The following is a 26,566-nucleotide window of genomic DNA, read 5'->3' on the forward strand; positions in this document are numbered from 1 at the left end:
CATTAGTCCACAATAAGTTCATTTTAAAGTGAGTTTTAAAAACCAGGTGACAACTAAAGAAAGAATTAATGCCTACATAGACGACAGACAACACAAGTATATTAGAAGAACTGACAAAGCAAGTGGCAAAATACGAGTGCCTAGAGAGAACTACAGTAGGTGTGAAATTTGAGTTTTTATCGTACTGCTCACTGTTGCCTGGCTGTTGGCCCATCATCCTCTAACTGCAAAAAGGCAGGCTGTTGAAATTTATATGGCAGTAATCGTTCCTTAATGATTCAGGGTGCATTTTTTCATTCAGATCACAAACGTGTCTTAGAGTAAATATAGTGTGAACTTCCATCTGCCAATTCATGATTTTTTAAAAAATCTTTGGTAAGTTAGTTTTAAGTTTGTAAGCGTCCTGTTTCAAGTCTATAATGAGACCAGTTTTGAGCTCAGGGGATTCCTAGGCAGTACCTCTCAGACCACACTCCAGACTCAGTGCACCGGGTGTTAATTTGGGGGTACGTAGCCACCTGCACTGACGGGGCAGCTCCCCTTCGCCACTGGAAGCTCACATTCAATGCGCTGCAGTTAGACAAAAAGGATCCTGAAACACTTCATCAGTAACCAAGCGGTGGGAAGCAATTGGTGAAAACATCTTGCTTCTTTAGGAATCTATTTAAATTCCATACTCAGAACGAAGTGAAAACAAAGCTTTACTCAAGAGAGATGGCTTGAAACAACGAAGTTTTGTTTCTCGGCCCAGCTTCTTTTCTGTTAAAGGCCAACTATGTAAAAACTGATATGACATGTAGAAGGGTACAAAATACACTGTTGCTTTTAACTTCTCTGCACAGGGGAGACATGACTAGGGGTATTGTCTCTTCTCTCCTTCCCGACTCTGAAATCAGTGGGCGAAACGCTAAGGGGCTTCCATCTGCAGGTGCACGGGGCTAGGGTCACAGGTGCAGCTTGCAGGTCCTTTCTCCGGACCTAAGGTCAAATGATTAGCATGCTTTGCACACAAATAGAGCTCTTCTTAATTTCTTTAGCACAACCTTAACTTGATATGAAGCAATTACACAAGGACTGGTGCAGACTAGAAAGCAGCTTTATCCTACTTCGGGGCGGGGTGAGGGGGAACATTTCATTTAGGAGGAAAAAAAGCGACTGACTCAGTAAGCAACACTGCCACCTAGTGGAATGGTGACACACCGGCAAGACTTCAAAACCAGATCGGAAATGTGAGATTAGCTGGTTTTAATTTTTCACCATACAACGTCACTTTTGATAAGCTGGTGTTCAGAGAGCCTCAGATTTTGAGAAATTGTTTTTATCTTGAAATGCATACACGTAGGTGCTTTCTCTGCTTTTTTGGGGGGAGGATAAATTATGAGTTTTGGGTTTGTTTTTAACACACCGTCAAATCAATTCCCAATTTCCCAATTAACTGCAATTTCAAAGCAACCCGTGATTATGAGTTTATAAAGAAGCAAAACTCAACTGTACAAGAACTCCACTAAGTTTACTCATTTCCTCCTTCTATTTTTACAATCTAGGGTGCTAAGTACTTGCACTTCACTTATTTGAGTTCCTGGAAAAAAAGCGTTAGGAGACCCAAGATGGTGAAGTAAACACTGTGCCTGCTTCCTTCCATGAACACATTAAAATGACAACTAAATTATAGAACACTCAACCTGGAAACCATCTGAAGTCTGGCTGAACAGAAGCTTTATAACTAAGGATATGAAGAAGCAGCCGACAGTCTGGCAGGAGGTGCGGACGCCAACGGGCCCACACCTGGTGTGGCGGCTGAGAACCAGGAGGGATGTCTCAGCTGCAGAGCCTCCCCCGGAGGAGTGAGGGGCCCCAGCCCCAGCGCACTGGTGCCGAGAGGAGGAACCCCTACAACATTTAGCTGTGAAAAATCCGTGGAATTCCGACCCACGGGTGGGACGGAACGCGGCAGGAAACCCAGGCGTTCTCTCAAACGGCCCCGCACAGACTCATTCCCTCACAGGTACTCACCGTGGGCTCCAGCGGAGGGACGGTGACTCGGGGGACAGCGGGAGCGTGGTGGGGGGGGGGGTGGCAGACTGGAGAGTGTGGCTTCAGAGCAAGGGCTGGAGAACAGTCACCATTTTCCCGGTGAGCGGCGCCATCTTCCCTGTGTTGAGCCCGCCCCCTACGCTCACGGCCTGATCTGAATCTGATTGGCCAGGGGAGCTCCGCTGCCCCGCCCCGCCGGCTCACTGGGACCCCGCCCCACCCGGCTCCCTCAACTGCAGGAGGCATTCTCACCTGCAGCCTGCCCCGCCCTGTGGCTCTTCTTGGAAGACTATGGGATCTGAGTCCGTGTGCCTGGGCGGGCTGTGACTGGCCACGCGTGCTCCGGCACTTTTGCTCATAGAGCCTTTCGCAGTCTGACGCCTTCCTGTACCACATATTCAGGTGGACTCCATCTTTCACTTAATGCTGTCTGGGCAGCCTTGAAGCCAAAGCAATGAAAGCTGCTGGGGAGACTTACATTAACTCAAACATGATGCCAGAGTCATCTCCAAAAAAGTTTATTAGCATGATTAAAAACATTTCCTTGAATAATGACAGAAAGGATTTCTAAACATGAAAGAGAATCAATGGCTATTACCTTAAAACCAGTATTTGCGACTGAATGGACACCTTTATTGCCAGCCTTGGTTTTATTAAAAACAATCCATATTTATGGGTTCCTTGTGAAGTATGACTATTGCTTTGACTGGGAATGAGTCCCCACTGCAATTAAGTATAAAAAATATCTTCCATAATTGGAGTGAGACCTGCATTACTGAGTAAGAGTTGATAAAAATCCTCAAAGAGTTGGGTGTTTGTTTTTTAAAAACATTCCTTTTACACACTACAAACAAATCATTAGTATTTTGGCTTTTTAAATTCCTACATGGTATTTGGAACGGCAGTCCCCACGTAACCGAGAACGCAGAGCCTCTCCGCAGGGCCCACCCCTGGGCGGCTCTGGGACGCCGGCCTCCGCGGGCTCACACGGGCTTGAGCACAAAGACGGCGTCGTCCAGCACGTAGTAATCATTGTACATGTCCCCCTCACACAGGTACGGCAGTCTGGTGAGAGCCTCGATAGCAAAACCAGCTTTTCTGAACACGTCAGGCAGACTATTCACTTGTTCTTCCCAATTCTGTCCCTTTATTTCCAAAATTTCTGATGGTTTCTCCCACTTGCCACCTACTAAAACAAATACAAACATTCAGTTAAATTCTTGAACAAACAAGTTATTTAAAGAGGGAAGAGGGAGGAACAGTGTCCAAACCCGCAGCTTTGATGACTCATCACCCAGCTCCCCAGACAGGTGGACAGAGGGAAGGGGCAGAGTCAGAAGGGCTGAAGGAGGGGCCCACGCTTTCACGGCTGAAAGGCAGTCTCAGGAGTAGCGGGACCCAAAGCCGTACCATCACCTGCCCTGAGAGTTTCAGACATCACCCTCCCTTAGATGCACCACAGTGTAATGGTGAAGGGGTTTGGAAAACTGCTCATTAAATAATGGACTATTGAAGCACAGAGTAACACATGATATTTGAAAAAGGGCTTTAGATAAATGCAAGAAAATACCACTGATGTAGTAAACTTATGCAATGCATTAACTAGAGGTTAATAAACCTCTCTAAAGGCTGAAAATAAAACCAGGTTACAAGGATTTTAATTTCTGAAAGCAAATAATCAGTGTGTTTTTTAAGGAAAGGTGATCCACTCCCGAACTTTTCAGAACAATTTCATAAAAGTTAAGCCTCAGACCAGAGAGAGGTAGAACACTACCATGGATGAGTCAACCCAGCATTTCTTCGAATTGTCATTTCCACACCTATGAGCATCGGATGCAGGGGTGGGGGGGAGGGGTAAGGTCTTGAAGTTCACATACACACACAAGCTCTGACTACAGAGAGAGACACCCTTACACACACCGAGATATGGTACATAAAGTTGGGGTGCATGTAAATGTAGGCACTATGGTGCTGTAAAATAAATGCATATAATTAAAAGCATTACTAAATTCAGGTTGGGAATAACTTCTGTAAAGTAGAGAATATTTCATCGACAGGTGTCAAGAGTACAAACACTGGAGTGGAAAGATGCTTCACTCTTTTCGGTGGCCCAGCATGTGGCCCCTCTCCTGGGGTCTTGGTGGCAAAGCCTGGGGAGCAGCATTTCTGCGTTCCCAGCAGCTAAGGCACCAGCACACGACCTGAACTTAGACCCGTCGCCCAAGACCTGGGAGTGAGGGACCCAGAGAAGTAGGGGCGGGAGGCTCCTTCTCTGCGGGGGGTGGAGCAGTGGCACTGAGACGGAGGGGCTGGGGCAGCGCAAGCTGTACTAATGCCAGTGAGGCCATGCCAAGGCATCTGGCACTTGGTGGCAGCAGCGTGGGCTTCAGATCAGTTTGACAGCGAGATCCGGGGCGTTTCTCTTGGCTGCAGCCCCCAAACCACAATTCTCCAGTCCTCCTAGTGAGTCTCTGAGCCACCGCTCCCCAAGCCTTTCAATAAATTCCCTTTTCCTTAAGTCAGTAGAGTCAGTTTCTGCTGCTTACAAAGAGCCTCTGAGAGTGGGGGAAGCGGGGGCTGGCGGAAGTCGGGGTTGACAGAGGTGTCAGCCATCTGCTTCATGACGCTTTGAAACGGGGTCCCACAAAACTGGGGATGAGTTAGTGGCACACAGCTTGTTACTTCATGGCTCCACAATGTTTCCTGTTCACTAATCTGTCTCCTTCCTCTCCATGAAGACGCCCCCTGTGGCTCCCCGATTTCCCACCATCGCCTGCTCTGCACTAAGCACACGGGAGCCCAGGACCAGCGACAGGAACGGCACTGGGACTTTAGAGCAAGAATGATCCCTCCGAAGGGCACTCCTTCCTGGGCATCCGTGCTACACACGAACTGAAATCTCACTCAAGTCATCTAACGCCTGTGAGCATCTGTAAAACGCAAGAAAAAATTTACCACATGAACATGTAGAAATGCACTCGAGGCTAAAATCTCAACTTCACATGGTGAAACTTGGTTACAAAAAATATTTACACAATTTCAAAAAGTTCCCAATTATGGTTCCTTAACAAGAGTTCCTCTCTTCAGTTCTTCCTTTCTAAAAAGAGAAAGAAAAAAACCCCAAAACCCAGCCAACTCTCTTCAGATACACACTCCCCCAGAGCGTGCACGCACACAGAGATGGACGCCGTGGGTGCAGGCAGGATCATTCTCGGTCTGGAAATCATCCCGCTTCTCTTTTATGTCGGTAAGGTTCTTTTGTTTCTCCTCCATTTTATTTAAATCAATTGCTGTTTTTTACCTGATGCATTTATATTTTAAATACAAATTCCACAGAGCATAACTATCCTATATCTATTTTTTAAATTCTGCCCTCACCTTTTTTCACCCATGAGATGTTTCCTACATCCCAGTTCTAATAACCTCACCATAGTTCTAATAAATCTTACAATCTCAGATTTGCCCACAAAATTTGGGTCGTAGGACAGCGAAGGGGACAAAAAGATCTGAGAAGTATTTCTCCTCAGTAAAGAAACATTATCAAAATGTTAACAGTGGTTTATTTTGGGCAAAAGGACTATGGATGATTTCTTCTTGCTTCTATGTTCAGGAATATTCTTTTTTTTTTTCTTTCTAATAAGTATGTATTACTTTTATAAACTTTTAACTAGTAACTAGTGTTATTTTAAAAAAGAATCCTGATCGTTTAAAGATGTATCAGGGAAGCTGTGCACAGAAAATGTCTGGGGTCTGCCCTAACGTGACATGGGGGTGAAGAAGCAGGTGGGAGAGAGAAGAGAATGTGCCGGCCAGCTAACGTTTGAAATGGTCCGTAAGAGGCTTTGTCAAGTGTCAAATTTTAGTTTCCCACTTATTTTCTACTTTGCTTTCTAAAACTAGTGATCTTTTTTTATTCCCTCCACCAAGGAGATAAACTTTCAACCTTACAGAAAGTACTATGTTTTTAAAAATCCTACAGAAAATGAGAGTTCTTAAAAAGAACTTTTTCACAGGAACAGGCAGGCTGTGGTGTGATATGTTATCCAAACTTCTCTTTTTTGCTGAGTGTTGCTTAACGGGTGCGGGGGAGAAAGGGAAGTCTCCCCACAAGTCTGTGCTCTCATAGGAAACCGCTGCAACTGGTTTGCTCCCACTCAAGATGGACAACTTTGCGGAAGTGGAATGTAGCGGGGGATATAAAACTGCCAAGTCGCGAATACGACTTTCCCCGGCAGCATCAGTTCTCCAAGGAAAGTGTTACACATCAGCTCCCAGTGTAAGAACTCCAGGGGACGGAGGACTTGAAATTGAGCCACTGCTGGTTAGCTTTGGGACATTGTGACAGGCCCAATGCCAATTCAAATGTGTGAGCTACAGTGGTCATGACACGCTGTGAAGGGGTTCTCTGCGCTGACCGTCTGGGAAGGAGACACGGGGTGTGAGCATGAGACTCGCCAGGGAATCCAGTTCCCTCAGCTGGTCTTCTCCAGGCCATCAGGAAGCTCCCAGCGCTGCTCAAGTCGTGCAAATGCTGAAGTGAAGACGTGGTGAGAACAGACGTGCCTCACAAGACTTACAAGAAAAATGTAACGTGAAGAAAGCCTGTCTGAAACTGAAGCACCAGGCCACGTGGATTACTTTCCGATTCCACTGAGCGCAAAAGGACAGACTCAGACAGATGAGACCATCTGGAAACACAACCGTGCAGAAGTCAGACTGAAAACTGGCAAAAAAGTCTAGTTTGTCTCAACCAACACTATTGTCCATAGGGCCGCCCAAAAGGGTTTCGGGCAGGACTCCATCTGTAAACACCTGACAGGCTTTCCAGCTTCTCACGCCTGGGGTTAGACGGTCAAGGTGGGGCTCAGCCTGCGTACTTGGAGGCAACACGACGTGGGGGGGCACTGGCCTGGGTGTCCAGTCCCAGCCCTGCTAACATCTTGCTGTGACGTCCACAATTATTTCTAAAATGTACGTAGGACAGCGGGAACAGAAGTGGCGGTAGCAGCAGACATAACCACCTTTCCTTAAATACTTCCTACCAGTTAGGCAAGTAAATTCCCCTTTTGCGTTGCTGGTCTTACTTAAGCACCACACTCACCCCAGAGGCGCAGACCACCCTGCCCCCATTCTGCTAATGAGGAAACTGAGACGCCCCACAAACCAGAGCGTGCAGAGCTAGTCTGCCCAAGTCTGTGCCCTTTATCACAGTGGTGTTCGTCAAAGCAGATAAAAGCTACAAGGGACTGCAAAGCAGTGACGAAGTGCCAGGAAGACATGGAACTCGCTTGGCCGGGGCGTGGCCAGCCCGTCACCTCTGCCCAGTAACCAAACCCACCGTCCCCAGTGCACATCCTGCCTGTGTCTCCCATGGGGACAACGGGCTCACAGGGAATGTGAATGGCCACCACGTCCCAGGAGTCCCAACCCCAAGGCCAGAAACGCGGATGCTACTGCCCGGGGGCTGGGTCATGGGTGGCACTGGCAGGAGCATCCTTCCCACACTGACCCGGGCAGTCGTGTGAGGCCAGGGCACAGACGGGGAGTGAACATGGGGACCCCAAGCCTCTGCTCGCGAGGCTGATGCCAAAAGCACCTGTCTAGGGCTGTCCCCAGAGAGCCCGCAGGCTGAGGTCAGGCAACACGGGGACCCAGGAAAAGGGAGGCCACTGCGGTCCTACCCTCCGTCCTGTCCGTGCGGGCAGTGGGAGCACGCTGGGCTTCCCGAGCCCACCACTGCCAGGAAGGCGGAAGCGGACAAAGGAGGTGAGAAACCCGCCCACCGCGCTGTCTCTCTTCCCACAGGTGCTGCGGGCGACTGCGCCGTGTCTGTCTCTCAGCCGGCCGTCCTGGAAGCGGACTTCGCGGAGGGCGCCGTGACCGTGCCCTGCTCCTTCTCCACAGCGGGCTGCCGGCCGGAGCCCCCCACCAAGCTGTGGTTTCGCCTCGATGCTCAGAAGCCAGAGACCCTCTGTGTGAATGGCCGGTGCTCAAGCAAGGCAGACAAATTCACAGTGACGGAGGACCTGGCACGAAACCAGATGTCCCTCACGGTGAGCAGGCTGACTGCCAACGACAGCGCCATCTACATCTGTGGAATAGCCTTGCCCAGTTCCCGGGACCCGAGGGCGAAGCAAACCGGAGCAGGGACGGTGCTGGTGGTGAGAGGTGGGTCGCAATGGCTGGGTTCCAGCACGCCGGGTTTGCTCAGCCCTGCACACGCGTCACATGACTTACACGCAAGTTACGAGGGAACGCAGCTGACTTAATAGCCTAGCCAGTGAAGGGCCGTGACCTGAGACAAGCCAACACGCAGTGTGGCTAAAGAACTATGGTGACCCCCTCTCCCAGTGTCCACCCAGTCAGTGCTGTCGGTGATCGGCTCTCTGGCCATGTCCAGGCGTTACCAATGAGGGCGACCACGGTGTCCCCCGTCTGCCTGTTATGGTGACTGGCGCACGTGCTGAGGCCAAAGGGAAGCGTGAATGGTAACTGCCGGCTCCCTCAGGACCTGGCCTGGTGTGGCACCAGCCGGCACAGAGCCCTGGCGCAGATAAATGATCACCAAATTGGACTCAGGAAACATGCGTCATGGAGAATAAACACTGACTTGGGGAGAAGCCACTGCCCCTGCCACTCTGTGTAGACAGAACAGAAAGGGGTCAGTGTGACTCTGGCTTCTTGAGATTTGTTAAAACCCATGGTAAGTTCGTCATTCAAATGAGGACTCTGGACCTAGCTAAGTCCTGTAAATTCAGGAATTTCAGAAAAAAGGCTTCACATGATTCTGGGGGAAGGAAGCCAGGGCAGTAACTCCTTGACTGTTTTTTTCACCTCTTCCCTTAAAACGGACTCTGGTATGATGAGCACTGTGCTCCTTAGAACGGGAGCTCAAAGCCGACGGGCCCCCAGTTTTACGCTAGAACTTCAGGACCTGTGCGTCCTGTAGTAGAATTCCTGCTTTGAATCACTAGGCACGCGCTAATGGGCTTTGGCTTGTCCGCTGCCACTGAGCCACAGTATTCTCACCTGTGAGGGTACATTAGAAAGGAGTTACCACACGTATCGCACTGCTGCTCCCTGGCTTATGTGCGGTGCTCGATAAACGTTGGCTACAGACAGTAGAACACACAGCAGCTGTGCAGCTCACCGAATTAGCTTCCTACATAAACGTCAGCTGAAAGAAAAATAGTTTGAAAAAGATACAGGTCTCAAAATTGCAAGCTTCTGGGAAGAGAGTCACATGTGCTCTAGATCATAATTACAAGCAAATTGTATTTTGTACAAGTAATCAAGGGCTTGAAGACATAGCATGTGACTCTGTCGCTACGGGTCCCAGGACACTTCCTGCAAGGAGGGAACATCCAGACTGTGAGAATGCACTTGGTCATTGCAGTTCCAACCGCTCCTGAGAAAGGGCCTGCAACGCCTGCCCTGGAAGCGTGAGGTGGGAGCCAGCTCCGTGCGGAACAGCCCAAGGCCACAAAGGGCAACACTAACACAAGGGCAAACAGCGTCACTCCATAAACGACTCGTGGTGACAGCTGTGCGTCATTTCTACCAAGAGAAATTGTAAATGCCCTGAATAAATTGTTTACCTAACTTTAGGTAACACTTGACAACATTTTTGGTATAACACATCTAAAGAACCGATAAACTGGCATTAACTATATCATATACTTGGGTGTCTTTTGAATCAAGGGACCCTGAATACATTTGTATATAAATAGCCAAACACAGTAAGTTCACGTTTCGCCACTAACATGTAGCTCCAGTTGTATTTTACACACGTTTGCAGTAATAGGTTTCAGTAGTGACTGTGGCGCTTTCTGTTTTTGTCATTCACCAAGAATCCAAAGGTCTCAGCACAAAGCTGCAGAGGCTCCTGGTGGCTGTCTTGTCCCTGCTCTCCATCTACATCGCGGGTGTACTTGTGGTCTTCGTGGTTCTCTCCAAGGTAAGCCCCACTTCCTTGCACTGGATGGCCCTGTGGGGACAGAGCCAGGAGTGCAGTTTCCAGGCTCTCGGCCTCACGTGGAAAGGTGCTGGCTTAGGTAGTAAATGGCCATCAACTGTGATTGGATGGCCATCAGCTGTGGCTAATTGGCCGTCAGCTGTAACCAGTGAGCCATTGGCCACGAATATAACTGCTGTAGCTACGCTAGCAGAAAAATGGGGGCTAGCAAGGAGATGGTGGCTCGCAAGCGCGGATTGCAGTTAGGACAGCGGAGTGTGGAGGATTCTGTGGCTCCTGCTTCCTTTGTCTCCAACCCAGCCACCAGTGAGAATACAGTGGTCTGACTCCCCTATCTGTGGCTCTGTGGGTGTTCCTTTTTGGCCTCTCCATATCCTGCATTATGTGGGGAGCGGGACCAGAGACCCTGCCTGACACAGGGCATGACATCCCTATAGCCTTGAATATAGTCATAGGGAAATAACTGCCATCCCTGCACACGTGAGCCTCAGAAAAAGCTCACCCAGTTCACATCTTTCTGAGCACCTGCAGGAAACGCCACCTGCAGGAGAGGTCTGTAGAAGAAAGTGTCCATTTTTACGACTGAAAGGATTAACCAGAGTACACAAATTAGTGTTTCCTCTTTAAAACCCAGTAACATGGGAATAAGGGACCCTTCTTTATAACCATGTTATCTGCTAGCCTTCTGCTGGGGGAGGGTAGTAATTGTTATTTATGAAAGGTTTAAGAATGAGCAAAAAGGGGTTAACCAAGAGATGAGAAGCTGCCCGAAAATATTTTTAAAAGGCCTACAGTGTTTGAGAAAGACCATCTTCTGGCTGGTTGCTACACTTGGGGGTCTGCATGTGTTCACTGAGGATTGCTGTAAATCCAACAGTCAGCGTCGGTTATTAATATTATAAAAGCATCTCAGAAATGCCATGAACATTAACTCTTGTTGTACACCATTTAAATAGCAAGTGAACTTGACTTTCCTTTTCTTCTTGACAGTCAAAATCGAAGACTCCAAGAAAAAAAGAAAGAGACGATTCACAAAAGGTACAGACCAAAGCCTGTAAAGTATATTTTACATTGTGGCGGGTTGTAACTATTCCAAATCTGACACAGTTTTAAGAAACACAAGAGCATCCTGGTAACTTTCAGCCATAGCTACTGTTTCCTATTGTTGAGAAAGTCAATGGTAATTTAGGTGGTAAACTGTGACTCAAACGTGGTAAGTTCTCAGCCATAAGTGCTACATAATAGACTCAAAACGCCAGTTCCTGGGAGGTGTGCATGTGCTGGGGGACTGGGGAGTTTCTGGGAGGTGGCAGGAAAGAAAGCAAAGGCTGTGATTATGCCCAACAATCATCACTTCTAGTCCTAAAAGAGACCTTTTTTCCCCTCATTTGTGTTTATAGAAGAAGAGCGCCCGGCGTCTTTTTCAGGAAATTGCTCAAGAACTATATAGCAAGAGACATGTGGGAACAAGCCAACTATCTGTAAGTGTAAAATATCAAAAAGATTTCATGCAGATACAAAGCATGTTTGACTAACAAAACCAAGCTGCCACCAGGCCATCCATAATCACAGTATCCTTTAGAAGAGCCACAGGGAGGGCTTTCACATATGTGCGTTTTGATATGGAACCTGTTTTGATAAATACATGACAAAGGACATCTGATACGATGTGACTCGTAAAGCGACCAGGCTGGCATCTTAGTGACATGGACTCTTTCAGAAGCACCCTGGACACAGGCAATGCTTCCAGTGCACGGAAGGATGCTTTTGGGGATAAAAAGCTCTTTTCCACAGCATCCTGCACGCAGCAGGAGGCACTGAGTAGACGTGGCAAACACGTGTGGATCAAATGAGATAGAGAACATTACATGCTGCTAATGCAGAAATAAATTCACATCAGAAAAGATGCAGCTAATGAAAACAGAAGTTGGGTGTTTCTACAGTCTTTGGGGTTGGAGCGGTAGCAAGAATCCATCTGAGCTATATTACCGACAAGACAGTATCTCTTTAAAGGCCTGCACAAACAGTTTTTTAGAACAAAACACTGTTTTAGGGCAGGTACAGTAGATTCAAGTTTCCAGGACGCATGCTCAGACTGCTCAGACTTGAATTAAAAATGTATACAAAATAAGGAACTCAGGGGCTGAGGCTATTTTGCTCCTGAACAGCAGTCAAGAAGGCAACTGTAACAGGTTTCCGAGAAGAGGTGTGTTTTTTTCAAAGCCAACTTTTAAAAAGGATTTTACTCTAGAAGGGCTGTCACGGAAGCAGTCACTTCATCCTTCCAAGCACAGACACACACACACAGACGTGCTCTGCCCACCTGAGGCCGCACGGAACGATTACGATGCCTGTCTACACTCTCTTCTCAGTGAGGCCGGGGCACCTTTTTCAGCAAAGGGGCAAAGGCGAGCGGCCAACGACAGGCCTGGAGGGAGGAATGGGGACACGTTCTAAGGCTGGGCTTTGACGATGGCTTCAGAACAAGAAAACGGACTTTCAGTTTCCACATCTCACTCTCAACTCGGGTAAAGGGGCAACTTGGCCTTTAAGGTTGCTGGAGGGACTTGGGACCCAGAACGCAGGATGGCATCGTCATTTGTGCGCTGCCCACAGCGTGACACCATTGGCTGCAGAACCCTAAATGTGCCTTGTTATTTACTATTGCAGGAGAAAGACAACACTTACGAAAACAGAAGAGCACGTTACAACTGTGAAACACCGTAACAGTGTTTTCATTGTTAATTAAGTCACTGAAAACCCAGAAGTTAGACAGTGTGAATGGACACACACCCATCAGGGCTTGAAAAACAACCAAAGGTGACTGGAAAAGAACCAGTTAAAGGACAGGTGCCTGAATACAAGGAAACAACCAATGAGAATTACCGAAATGCCAAAACCCAGCAAAACATGACTGAAGAATTCTTTCTTCACTGGCTAAAAGACTTGTAAGCAGGCTAACATCCTCAAAAGCTTCCATTGTCATAACGTGCGTCCTATGTTTCACTCAACACGCTCGCTACGGGATGACTGCTACCCGCAAGAGTTGAAGTCATACCACATGCCTCAGCCTTGAGGGGAAGAAGTGTCTTCACGGGCTGTGGGAGTGGTGGGCTAATTAATTAGACTAAGGTGGGAGGGTGGGAGGGAGGGAGGGGAGTGCCGGAACCAGAGCTAGAGAAAACCCTCCTGCTAAGTACCTTGGAGCAAAACCCATCCCCCCTGGTGGGCATGGGCAGGGGACAGAGCACACTTCCTGCCAGGGCAGGCCAGGTAACTCACGTTGCTACAGACACAAAGCGAGAACAGAAGAGAAAGCACAACAGAGCAAGAACTTCGCCGCTAAAACGCAGCCGCTCCAAAGCAGGAAGTGCACGCAGGACAACAAGCCCCGGCCGGCTCTAGGCGGCAGTGTCGCGCAGAACAGCCCAGGAAAGCCCAGCGACACTGCACTTGACACTGCCTTTGCAGCAGTGGTTTTCATCAACTAAGGAGGGAAGTACCACCTAAGGGCTGGTACAGCAAGGATGGTTATGGAATTCGGTGCCATCTCACTAAAACAACACGTTATGGGATGTTCTTTGAAAGCTACTTTGGTGTAAAAACTCTGTTTAAAGAACTCATGAATGTGCACTCAGTATCAAACAAGAATTACAACCTACTGTTTTCATTTCATTGAAGTGTTTCTTTTAAAGTAGTATTAAATGAGGTGTATTCTTAGTTTAAAAACCCATAGAATTTCAAAGTATTTTAAGATCCCTTTGGAAACGTTTTGCACTGATGGCTTAAATCTGTGCGCTCCCACCTGTCTAGTTACAGTGCCGGGGAGAGTGGACTGGGTGGGGGCTAGTAAGCTCTGTGCGTGTGTGTGTGTGTGTATGGGTGTGTGTGTGTCTGGTGTGTACATGGGTGTGCTGGGTACACTCTGTATGTCTATGCCTCTATACGGATATGTGTATACGTGTGCACCTTAGACACCAAAATAGAAATTAAACAACTGGCATAAAAAGTCATATACAGACCCTTGAACAACGCAGGGTTTAGGGGTGCCAACTCCCTCTCTCGCTGTGCAGTCAAAAATCCACATATAACTTTGGACTCTCCCCGAAACTTAACTACTCACACCCTACAGTTGACCAGAAGCCTTACCAATAACACAGTCAATTAACACATTTTGTATGTTATATGTATCATATACGAAATTCTGGTGATAAAGCAAGCTAGAAAAAAGAAATGCTAGTAAGAAAATTACAAGGAAGAGTATTGACTGGGGGAAAGCCGCCTGTAAGTGGACCTGCGCCGTCCAAACCCATGCTGTGCAGGAGCCGACTGTAATCACACACGCTAATATTCTCCTCCTACACCCCACATCAGATGGCCTTGTGCACTCTAAGGGGTGTGTACCCCACTCTGAAACCACTAGCTCGGATGGAATAAATGAGCTCAGCCAAATGGCAGAGAGAGTGAGGCCTGACACCACCCAGGTGAACGGGAGAATGAGCCGCGTTGCATCATTTCCTTTTTACTTCCGGGCGCCACTGATTTTGGTCCTTCCAAGGCTAAAAATTCACCGTCCTTTGTGTACCTAACTGGCAGACAAAATCCCTCGGATAAACCAGCATTTCACCGGGAGTGAACCTTACCCACTGTAAGCAAGGGCTGTGTGTTTATTGAGTCCTATGCATCACACAAGCAAAGGCCTCCAGAGGCGGTCCCTGCGCCACCTGGGCTTACCCTGCCAACCCCACCGTGCTCACTCTCTCCTGCTTTCTTGCACATGCTGTTGCCTCTGCCTGGTACAATGCTTCACAGACAAACAGCCCGAATGTCACCTGCTATGTGAAACCTTCCATAACTGTCCCAGCAGTCAGTGGGTCTTTCCTTCTCTAAACCCACAGTTGTGTCCTGTTTCTCATCGGACTATCCTGCCATTGTCTGTTTACATCTAGCACTGCCTGGCACACAGGAGGCGCGCAAATGCCTTTACGTGAATGCAGCAGAACAATGTTCCTACAGAGAAGTATTTTCAGCACTTCACCTGAGATACGAAGCACAGAGACGCCCTAGCATCAACCCTCACACCCTCGCCATAGAAACTGTTGAATCCCTATAGTGTTAATTTCCCTACTCTCTGAGCATCCAGAATTTTCACTGGAAAGGATTAAGCTATAGCTTGTTTAGGTTTGTTTCCCATGACAATGAAAAGAGAATAATACTGAAAGAACTAAAAGTGGGAAACAGAAAGAGACGTGGTTCTAGTATCTACACACCCCACCCTCTAGACAAGAACACAAACCACGTACCAAAAGCTGTGAGCAGGGTTCTCAGGATAAGGCATTTCTTTCTCTCTCCCACGTAAGACTGAAGAGAACCCGAGCCCTCTGGCTAATGCGCATACAGTTAAGTGTCTGTGGAGTCAGGTCACATAAAACGATGGCGAATGCAGACTTTGAGGTGAAGTTAACATGCAGACTGAAAGGGCTTCACAGGCAGATGTGAGGACACTGACAAATACTTTAAACTGAAGAACTGTACACAAACGTGATCAATAAAAGCCACAAATAAACACAAGGCACAGAATAGGACGGGGTGACGTATATCTGCCACGTATCAAACGCCAGTGCAGAGAGAGACTCAGCCCGGCCCCATCCTACACATCACATTATCTAATCCTCTCGACAAACCTCAAGGTAAGCGTCAGCCCCATTTTTACAGACGAAACACTCAGCTTAACGAGAGGCGCAGGCAGTCAGGGCGGAGCCATGATTCGAACACAGGTCAGCCTGTAAAGCCCGGCTCCTTCCACAGGATGGTCTGGCCAGAGTCTTGCTGGTTCTCTTTAGACTGATGGGAACTTTCAGACTGACCACGTCTAATTTCACTGGAATGATGACCCTGGAAGAAAGCGAGGAACTTGCCAGAAGCTACCTCTCAAAAAGCACAGGGCCTCGCAGGTGTCACGGGAGAAATCCACTAAACTTTCAAAGAATGGATATTGAAGTGTTTCAGAGCATAAAAATAAAAACTTCCAAACTGTTTTTACAAAGCCAGCAGAACACGGATGCCAAAACACGACACAGATAACGTCAGCTACAGATCAACTGTCACTCCCCAATGTCATGCTAATGGTTTTATTCAGAATGTTTGTAAAAACAATCTAGTCATGTGTCCCATCTAAACCCAGAACTGCATGGGTGACCTTATGTTAAAAAAGTGTTACTAATTTATTAAGTCAAAGGAGGAAAAACATAGGATGCCTATCTCCATGGATGTTGAAAACACCGGTTGAAAAATTCAACAGTGATTCCTGATTTTTTAACTTCTTAATAAAACAGGAGTAAAACCATATGTACCTCAAGTCTAATAAGCAAAATCTCAAGCCGAAAGATCCATCGTATTTAAAGTAGAAATATTTTCATTAAAATCAAAAACAAGACAAAAAGGTCCACTGTTTTTTATTAACATTTTCTGGAATCAACTACTAATTCACTTTGGCAACAAAAAAAAAACAGTCTAAACCTGAAAAGAAGTGGCAAAACCATTTGCTGACGCTGTAACTGTGTATCAAGAAAACGCAAGCAAATGGACAGAGAAACTATTGAAACACTAAGATAATTCAACAAGGTAAAAGATTGCACAATTGACACACACAAAAATATCAGTTGCTTGTGTATGTATACATGACATTCATTCTAAAATACAACGGAAGAGCCACTTGTAACAACACAGATGATAAACCCGGAGGACGTCACGCTGAGTGAAGTAAGCCAGACACAGAAAGGCAAATACTGTGTGATCTCACTCAGACGTGGGATCTAAACAAGTTCAACTGGTAGAACCAGACAGGAGAACAATAGTTGCCAGGGGCTGGGGTGTGGGGGAAACAGGAAGATGTTAGTCAAACTTCCAGTTCTGTGTAAGTTCTGGGGATGTAATGTACAGCATGGCGACATCTGAGATTTGCTAAAAGAATAAATCTTAAGTGTTCTCATCACACACATGAAAGGTGACTATGTAAGGTGACGTGTTAATTAACTGGACAGTGGTAATCATTTCATAATGTGTACATATATTAAATCATCACATGGTGTACCTTAAATATATATAGTTTTTATTTGTCAATGATACCTCAATAAAGCTGGAGAAAAACCAGAAATTTAAAAAATGATAGAAGAAAAATTCCTATTTATACTATTTCTCTCTCTCTCTCCCCCCCACACACCCCATTAAAATAAGTCTAACAAAAATTGTGCAGGACCTTTGTGAAGAAAATTTTATGTTACTAAAGAACATAAAGAATTGACTAAATCGAAAGATATTTTATTAGCTAGGAAGGCTCAATACTCCCTAAGTTAATGTATAAATTTAATATAGGGAACTGCACAAGCTAGTTCTAAATTTGACCTATTAAATAAATAAGCCAAGAAAATGTGGGGGAAAAAACTGACTGATGGGGGGACCAGTGCTATTATATTAAACTGTATGATAAGTTACAGTCATTAAAATCGTTTGGTGGGGCACACACATGGAAAGATAAATTCCAATCGAACAGAAGCAGACACATACAGGACTTCAGTCTCTGTTAAATAACGGTGACATTTCAAAGATTGAGGAAAAGACTACTCCATAAACGGTGTGAGGGTCGCAGGCGAGCAACCCCGCCCCTAGAAACGCGTCACACAGACAACCTTAAGCCTTACTCCCCTCTGGTCTTTTCTCTGTCCCCCTCTCAGTGACGCCCTCCTCTGAGCACCCTTTTTCATATTACAGCACCCAAACCCAACCCCAATTCCAGAAGCTCCTTTCTTGCTTTTACTATTCTCTTTTCCGTAATATGCATCGCCAACATCGTGTGTCCAGCGTGTAGGCACGCGGTAAATACTTTTTAAATGAAGGCATTCTGATGGCTAATTCCCGTCGGCCTTCACTGCAAGCCAGCCCCCCAGCGCAGACATGCCTGTCAGCGCAGGGTACCCCCCCGCCCCGCCTGATGTGTCAGGAGGGTACTGAGCTCCTTGCCAGTGGAACCTGAAGTGCTGGGGACACGTCTGGTGAGGGGACACGTCTGGTGAGGTTTCCCTCACTACCACTAAACCAAACAGATGTACTGGCGAGACGGCCCCTCTCCTTTCAGGGGCTGCCATGCCCACACCCAGCCATTCTGTGATTCTGAGGGGAAGTCGCACTGAACACAAGCAAAGCAGGACACATGCTCTGACTTGAGTGGAGCAGGTGCACTCGAGTGAACCTCCCTTGGCCTCACTTCCCTAAAATAAACTCTTCAGTTTTAAAAGCGACTTTGGCGGCTCTTTCTGCTTCTCCGGGCAGACGGCACAGCCTGGCACATCCTGGCACACGTGTGCAGCCCTGCGCCAGAATGTCCAGTTCCCTCTTATTTACAAAGCGCTGCTGGCATCTGAAAGCACACGGATGGGGCCTGCAACACTGCCGCCCCGCCCCCGCTGCTGCCCTCGGTGTGTGGCAACCAGCAGGGACGAGGGACAGGCTGCCTGGAGCGCTGGCCGGGGCCCACAGTGTTCGCTGGCTCCACGGTCAGTGTCAGTAAGAGCCAGTGGCCGAGAGTCCGGCCAGCAGACCAAGCCGCTCCAGCGCGCTCTGCTTACCTCCTGACGGCGAGGCGGACGCATATGTGCAGGTAAGGAGTAACAGCCTACAGAGACCTAAGTGGGGAAACGCAACAGAAGCATTTACGATGGGCTTTGGTCATGTCGTCCGTTCCTTCATGGGCACACACAGCATTTCCAGATGCACAGACACTCTTTGGAAAAATACTCAAGAAAGCGGAGCAAGGCGGTGGAACTGGCATGGATGAGAAATGCTTCACCCTTTTGCAAGCTGCTTGAATTCTTTTTATCGTGAATTACTACCTTTTTATAAAACTTACAATTCTGAAAAATTAAACATGTCACAGAATTTTCATTTTTCTTTCTTTTTTTTTTATGCTACAAACAATTCTCAGTAGATTTAATAACCCCTATCTGAAATTGGGTCAGTAAACCCAATAAACTGAAACGAAAAGAAATGAAAAGATAACACTTTACATTTTTCCCCCCAATTAACCTAAGTAACAAAAGCACTGTGGTTCAACCTCAAGACAAAAAAAAATTACACAAGTAATCACTCCATCTACAACTGCTTTTTGTTAATAACTGAAGGAGCCCAGTGTACAAGCACACTCGGATCTCCTGCAAAGAACCCAGGATTCGTGCCCTCACACGAGGTCACATGGAAATAATCAGGCTCTAATCAGTGACGCAGGGAAAGGAAGCCACAGCCGGTGCCAAGGAGCAGTCTGCAAAATGTACAGGTCACCACAGGTCACCATAGCCACCAGGTTTCTTCTCTCAGCTCTGCACTCCTTGGACTCGGCAGGCCATGCTGAGAGGCCATGCCAGGAGGCCACAGCCGGGAGGCCACAGCCAAGGAGCCTGTGCTCGCTCCTCACTGGAAACCACCCTCTCATCCAACTTGACTTCCTCTCTATTTTTAGTGGCAGAAACACAAGGAAATAAAATTCACGGTCAGACTGCTGTTTCTTCCCCTGCCCTTCCACCTCCTGCTATGCCAGGAAGTTGCACTCAAGTTCAGCGGTGTGGTTGCCCAACAGGACACCGGACAGCAGGAGCTCACAAGCTGGTGACTGCAGATTGCGCTGTGGGGCGTGGAGGCTCAGTTACGCAGAGCACAGCACCCAGATCCGGTCAGGCCACTGAACTACCAAGGAGGACACTGCCTAGGGTCCCCAGAGCACAGTGCTGTGTATAGTGACAGACACTCACGCCTCTACCATGACAAACGGTCCAACAGCAGGAATGGGAAAATGCAGACGAGGGAGGGACAGCCGTCCATCTACTCTCGTTCACGCCCTCCTACATCCAAAGAAGTCTCCGGTTAGTCTCCCATCAACACAGACTGAAAACCGTTTGCTAAATGCTAAGACAAGCAGTGAATCGGAACAGACCAAGACTTAAGGGGGGGAAATCACAAGAAGAAGAAACGAGGGGTACATGGGTGGTGACACAAATCTGTCGTGATAAACAATATGCACATCGTCCCTTAAGTCAGACCTGCATATTTTGTAACTATGATGCTCACAAAATATCATAAATGCTCACAAAATTTCTTAAAAATGTCGGCCAGCTCTCAGTGGTTTTGAACCCCCGTCTGACCAAGGCAGTAAAACACTAGAGATTTTTAAATATTAACATGTATTACTTACAGAATAAATAATTTTTACATTAACTTACAAAAGTGCAAGAGAGGCTTAAAGTCGTAACTTTCAACGTGACCTGAAATGCAAACCACGTAAGCTAAAACTGAATTAACGTGATTACAGCCAGAAATCACAGGAAATATGAAGTAACGGGGAATCAAACCACCTCTTCTAATATATTCTTCATTCCTTACTGCTGAAGAACAAGACCATGCAATCAAAAACGCACAGAAAACACATGTTACACAAAGAAATGATCGATGCTGGAACACAAGGTCTTCAAAAGGGAAAGACAGGTAACAGCATTTGTCATTCTAAGAGTCTGGGACATTCAGCAAGTGCATGAGGGATGAAAAGGCATCACTTCTTGCTCGAGTCAGCTTATACGCTAATAAATGAACGGTGTGAGCTTCGTTTAAAGGCAGAAAAGAGACCGTTCTGGGCTTTCAGTCTCGAGCAAGCAGACCCACTGCAAAGGGAGGCCCAAAAGATCCCCGTTAAGACAGACATTCACCAAGGTGCTATGTCCTCTCGGTTACCTGTGTTCCTTTCAATTGCACGCTATTCGGAGAAACAGTGACAAACTCCAGGAGACAAGCAGCCTGACCACACTTACCGTTTTCCACGTAGGGGTGGAAGGGCAAGACCAGGGCCAGGATGACCCTGCCTCTCGTTGGCTCCAAGACACTTCTGATGTCTTTTAACAACGTCAGGGGCTGATCGCAGCGGTCCAGCAAATTCAAGCAGCTGATGACATCATACTGGAACCCTGTGTTCTGCCATTCATTTATACCGAGCACTCTGGAAAAATCAGAAAGAACCGGATTGATACAAACTCCGCTGAAGACATCTTTCAAAATAATTGCGATGCCAGGAAAGGCTCTAACGTTGTCTTCTAAATCAAAGTAAATTCCAAATCTTCATTTATAATATTTATAATATACCGGGTCTTATAGTAAAATAAGATGGGTCTTATATTAATTTTTGCTCCAAAAGATGCATTAGAGTTGATTGTCTGGCTAGGTCTTATTTTCGGGGAAACACGGTATGTTGAATGAGTACGTATGACAATATAGTGAAAAAAATGATTATAAAACCAGAGCAGCATCAAATTATTGAACATCAGTTAATAAACAAACAATTCTACTTTCTACATTTGCTGGAACTTAACCATATATTGTATAGTCATGTTTTCTATTCCTAGGGAACCCTCCTAATTTTCAGAATGGCTGGAGGTGGTGTGATATAAGACAATTTTCATGTACAACGTATGACCTTTGGGGTATATCTCTGTTCCCAGGAGAGAAATACTATGTCATACTCCAGACTCTTCATAGAAGAACATAACGCACAGGAACATCCTCTTAAAAGCGTCAGTTCATGAAGAACATAGCTATTAACACACCACTCTCACCCCTCAATCTCTCTCTTTCTCTCTGTCTGTCTCTCAGGACATTTCTAGTCCTTAACAATGTTTTCTCCATAGAAAAGGGGGCGTTCTCATAGCAAGAGTCTTGGTCAGCCACACCTAAGGCAGTTTTGTACATCACTCAGCCCTGCCTGGTTACAGCAATGGAAATGCAGTAGGTGAAGCATGTTGGACAGACAGGAAAGGGGCCTTCTGGAAACAATGTGTCTTTGATTATGCTGAGCAGCTACGGTAGAGATACCTTAGAAAATTCTAAAAAGTTCCATGAGAGCTGTTTGGGCAAACTCGTGAGCACATGTTAGGGCGGCTCTGAGCAGTGGAATAAGAAGGCACACACACCAGTCAGCTGCATCTTCCTGTCAGTCTAAAGTTTTTAAAAACTAAAGCCTCATCCAAAACAACTGTAACAAACTTCAAGGGACGAGTCACGTTCTTTTGCGGCTTGGAATAAGTAGACCACTCGGGCTTCAAAATCACTTTGTTGTAATGAAGCTGGGACTGGCAATGATGATTTTAGAAACTGGATTTACTTCATTCAAACTGCAGAGAACATTCTGTTTCAGGATAAAAATCTCATCAATTCCATTTTAAAAACCAAAATGAACAAGTAAAAAGAAAGACTGCTGGTACATTAATACCTTAGCCAAACAGCCAATTTGAATGTATAAATTGCAACAACAAAAAATCATATACATGATTTTAAAAAGCAAAACGACACAAACTTCTTAGGCCTATCTACAAGGAGACAAGAGCCGAACATCAGCAGCATGATTGGGTCTAGAAGAATCTCACAAAATCCTTCTCGGAATTAGCTGCAGATAGTTCCTTTCTATGTTGGTAATTCTGAAAGGCAGAAATACATGCTCATAACAGAAAAGTATGGCTTTTATACCGGGACCGAGAGAAACCATCTATCAAAGTCCGACTTCAGCTTTAATTCTGTTTTGTGATTTCTACTTGTCAACTCAGTTTGACTCATGAAGACAAATGCATTGTCCCCACTCAAACTGCAAATTAGCCCAAGTTGTCACAACTTCCCTCTTCCTATGAGAAAAATGAAAGACATGACTTGTCCAAGGTCACACTGCAAATCAGTGGCAGAAGAGAAATGACAACTTGGAAATTCTTCTAGCATGTTATCCAGGTCAATGACTCACTCTCTTCACAGAAACTGCGAAAGACCTGACAATTACTCTCTGCAAAGTGCTTCTAGGGTGGTGGGTTGAGTGAATGGCCATCTGTACTCCAGTCTCCAATAGCTTTTTGTGAACAGAAAGAAAATAAAGGGGACGTTAACATGAGAAATAGACTCCTGAACTGCAATATTTTCTTTATGAGAAAGAGCCCAAACCTACAGATAATGGATTCAAGTCAAGCATCTTTCAGATTTATATTTAACATCTTTGTTCTCTGGTGTCAAAAATGAACATACAATTCCTTTTGGATTAGCCGCACGGGAATTGTCTGGAAAGACTGAATTCCCAACCTCTGGGTCCCTCACCTCAGTATCTTCAACACACTTTTTTCCTCCCCCATCCACCAACCACCAGTCAGATCAGGTCAACTAATTTTAACACTAATTTTCCGTAAAGTAGACCGAGGAGGGTAAACACGCTGCCAAAATGTTTTCCTGCCAAAGAACAGATTTTTATTTATTGTCATTTGAATTGTGGAATTGTTTGTTAATGCACACACTCAAAAATTAATTGTATAATCCTTTCCCATGTCTATGGCTTTTCCGAAACAGCATTTCTAATGATAGAAGCAAGCCATCTTTTTAGGGATTCTTAATTTCAAGAAAATTAGGTAAATAATAGTTGACCTTCGGGGAGGATTTAAAATACATTTTTCTTAGAGAAGTGACAAAGCCATCAGTATTTTGATAAATCCTAAATTTAAGAAAAACACCAACAATATAAAGAAAGTTATTGTTTTGTTTTAAAAAATCATCAAAGGCACATCGTTAAGTTTTACACTTGGGGTTTCTGGCATGGTTAATGATGTCTTGGCAAAGACAGGAAAAACCTGGCCATTTTCTGTTTATTGATTTCAAAAATGACATCCAGAAACTTTATTAAAAGCCATTTTTAAGGGTTCAGATGTTGAAGAGAAACAAAAAACAGCTATCTCCCAAAAAGAAGCCAAAAAAATGTGGAATTAAGCTCAAAGTTTGCCCTGCCATCATGGGTTAGGTGAACCCTACACTTAGCAAGATATCGTGTTTCCCCGAAAATAAGACCTACCTGGACCTTCAGCTCTAATGCGTCTTTTGGAGCAAAAATTAATATAAGACCCAGTCTTATTTTAATATAATATAAGACCGGGGTATGATGTGATGTGATGTGATATATCGTATTATATCATATCACATCATATCATATCATACCGGGTCTTACATTAATTTTTACTCCAAAAGACACATTAGAGCTGACTGTCCAGCAGGGTCTTATTTTGGGGGAAACACGGTAGTACTTCCTCGTTAAAATCTTACACTGTGCCCAAAGTTGCTACTTTTGTGAATATGTTTTTATTTCATACTAATATTATTACGGAGGGAGTGTCAACCAGTATGAATTTCCTGTTGAGGTCAAATTGCAAATAGATTTTGGCATATGTGCTACGTATTAGGAAAAAAATTATTAAGTATTTTCTAGATGGTGGATAGGTTTACTAGGTTACATAGCCTGTAAATTCTAAATATACTGAAACGCTAATTCAAACGTCTGAAGTTTCACTGAAAATTCCACGTAGACATTGAGTCTTAAGAGGGGCGTTAGTGCCAAGCAAGGAAAGGCGAGGTCAGTGGGAGGGGACAGGCATGTTTTGACCACTTTCCTCCCCACACCCACTTTCAAACACAGATTTCTGTAACGGGGGAGGGCAGTCAGGTTAGGAATTCAGTATGACTTAAGCCATTCTTACAACAAAGGCCAAGGATCCAAGGTTTGAAACAATGAGTTAACTTCTCATTGAAGGAATATGTTTCAATTATCAGCACACAGACTCCCCAGGATTTTGGGGGAGACAGACTGCTGGAGCTCAGGGGGACCTCACAAATCCCTTAGCTCAGCGTCACCCAGATGGGGCTCCTGTAACATCCCTCCGAGCTGGTTAAACACGAGTGACAAGGACGTGCAGGCTGGAGCGTGCGGTCGGCCTCCCTCTGTCCCGGCAGCTGCGGTTGCCCAGCTGGGCCTGATCACACCAGCGACACACCCTCGCTCCTTCCACATCAAATCCCATTCAGTATCTGCTTACAGCAGCCTGACTGCCACCCCTTTCCTCCTGGGTCTTCTCTTCCCGAGGCTGAAATGTCCGTGTTCTGCCAATGTTCCAAGAGCCACGCTAATGCTGCCTCCAGGGCTAGTCTGCATGAGGAGAAACGTGGTGCACAGGAGAGTGCCTAACTGTCTAGGGCCAGGCCTAGCTCCCCCTAGTCTACAGCATCCCCTTCTTCTCTCCTTCGTTAGAAGCCACACTGAAAAGCCTTCTCCCTCAGTCTCTCAAGCAGCAGATGGTCTTAAAACCACAATCGGACATTTCATACCCACTAGGATGGCTATTATCAAAACAACAAAACAGAAAATAACAAGTATCAGGAAAGGCACAGAGAAATTGGAACCCTGGTGCATGCTGATGGGGTCTACATGGTGTAGCTGCTGTGGGAAACAGTACAGCAGGGCCTCAAAAATCTGAGCATAGAATGACCATATGATCCAGCAATTACACTTCTGGATCTGTACCCAAAAGAAGTGAAAGCAGCGACTCAAAACAGATACCTGTATAGCTGTGTTCACAGCAGCCTTACTCACAACAGCTAAAAGATGGAAGCAGCCCAAATGCCCACTGACAGATGGATACACAAAACGTGGTCTGCACAAACAATGGAATATTACTCAGCCTTGAAAAGGAAGGCGATTCTGACACATGGGTGAATTCTGAAGACGCTACGTAAGTGAAACATGCTGGTCACAAAAGGACACACACTGTATGAATCCTCTTAGGTGAGGTTCCTAGAGGAGTCAAACTCATAGAGACACAAAGTAGAATGGAGGCTGCAGGGGCGGGGGCGGGGGCGGGGGAGTCAGTGTTTAATGGGGACAGTTTCAGTGGGGAGGATGAAAACGTTCTAGAGACGACGTGAACGGTTTACACAAGGCTGTGAAATGCGCTTCAGGACACTGACCTGCACACTTAAAAATGGTCACCATGGTACATTCTATGTTATATATTCTTACAATTAAAAATGTTTTTAACGAAAAACATATTTGAGAATGCCAGATTCCAACCAGGGAAAAAGTCCCTACCTCTGATTTCCTCTTTCCAAGCTGCCTCTTACCTGCTCTTTTTCTCCCGACAGCCCCAACTCCTCTACTCCAGAAAGATACTGCCAAGGACAGATAACTTCTCTTTCAATTTCCACTTAATTGTAATACGGAAAAATTTTTAAATTCCTAATCATGGAAAATTGGTTCTGATTCATATCCTTTGAATAATATGCTCTCAAGAAGAAATACATCTAAAGCCAAGACACATACCCCCAATGACGTCTAAGCATTGTACCTGTATTTCTTCTTCTGAAGCTGCCATATCATAGTTTCAGACAGCTCAGTGGCATAAATCTCTTCAAAATGAGGGCTCATGATTTTTGTGACTTCTCCGTCTCCAGCACCTAAATCAAGAAGTCTGTGGGTTTTCCAGTCTGGATTAATTTTAAGCAGTCTCTGAAACTGATCTGGTGAAAATACAAACATTGAGCCTCTTCCTAGCAACCTGCAAAAGAAAGGACGAAAATGGGAAGAATCTATACAAAGCAAGCACCACACACACACACACACACACACACACAATCGTGGTGACTCAGCAACAACAGCTTTTGAACTTGCAAAATGTT

The 26,566-nt window shown here is 45.9% G+C and overlaps 2 protein-coding genes across 8 annotated transcripts in view; one reads left to right on the forward strand and one right to left on the reverse strand.

Annotated features, from left to right (window-relative positions):
- Window positions 1–2,536: 2,536 nt before the first annotated feature.
- METTL9 (methyltransferase 9, His-X-His N1(pi)-histidine) overlaps window positions 2,537–26,566 on the reverse strand; it is a 40,479-nt gene continuing 16,449 nt past the window's right edge. For 6 of the 7 annotated variants that reach the window (XM_074322731.1, XM_074322725.1, XM_074322729.1 and 3 more), the window contains 3 exons: window positions 26,236–26,445; window positions 20,860–21,044; window positions 2,537–3,223 (listed from right to left, as the gene is read on the reverse strand). In XM_074322731.1, coding sequence (XP_074178832.1) covers window positions 3,018–3,223; window positions 20,860–21,044; window positions 26,236–26,445 — 601 coding nt within the window. In that variant the 3' untranslated portion in view covers window positions 2,537–3,017. The remainder of the gene's footprint in view (window positions 3,224–20,859; window positions 21,045–26,235; window positions 26,446–26,566) is intronic. The other variant, XM_074322726.1, reaches the window with a different exon arrangement.
- IGSF6 (immunoglobulin superfamily member 6) lies at window positions 5,161–13,684 on the forward strand. The gene is made up of 6 exons (XM_019751658.2): window positions 5,161–5,281; window positions 7,840–8,202; window positions 9,885–9,991; window positions 11,000–11,047; window positions 11,410–11,490; window positions 12,680–13,684. The coding sequence occupies exons 1-6, from the start codon at window positions 5,215–5,217 to the stop codon at window positions 12,734–12,736; spliced, it is 723 nt and encodes a 240-aa protein (XP_019607217.2). The 5' UTR covers window positions 5,161–5,214; the 3' UTR covers window positions 12,737–13,684.

This window comes from Rhinolophus sinicus, linkage group LG18, assembly GCF_036562045.2.
Source record: "Rhinolophus sinicus isolate RSC01 linkage group LG18, ASM3656204v1, whole genome shotgun sequence".
Classification (NCBI taxonomy): Eukaryota; Metazoa; Chordata; class Mammalia; order Chiroptera; family Rhinolophidae; genus Rhinolophus; species Rhinolophus sinicus.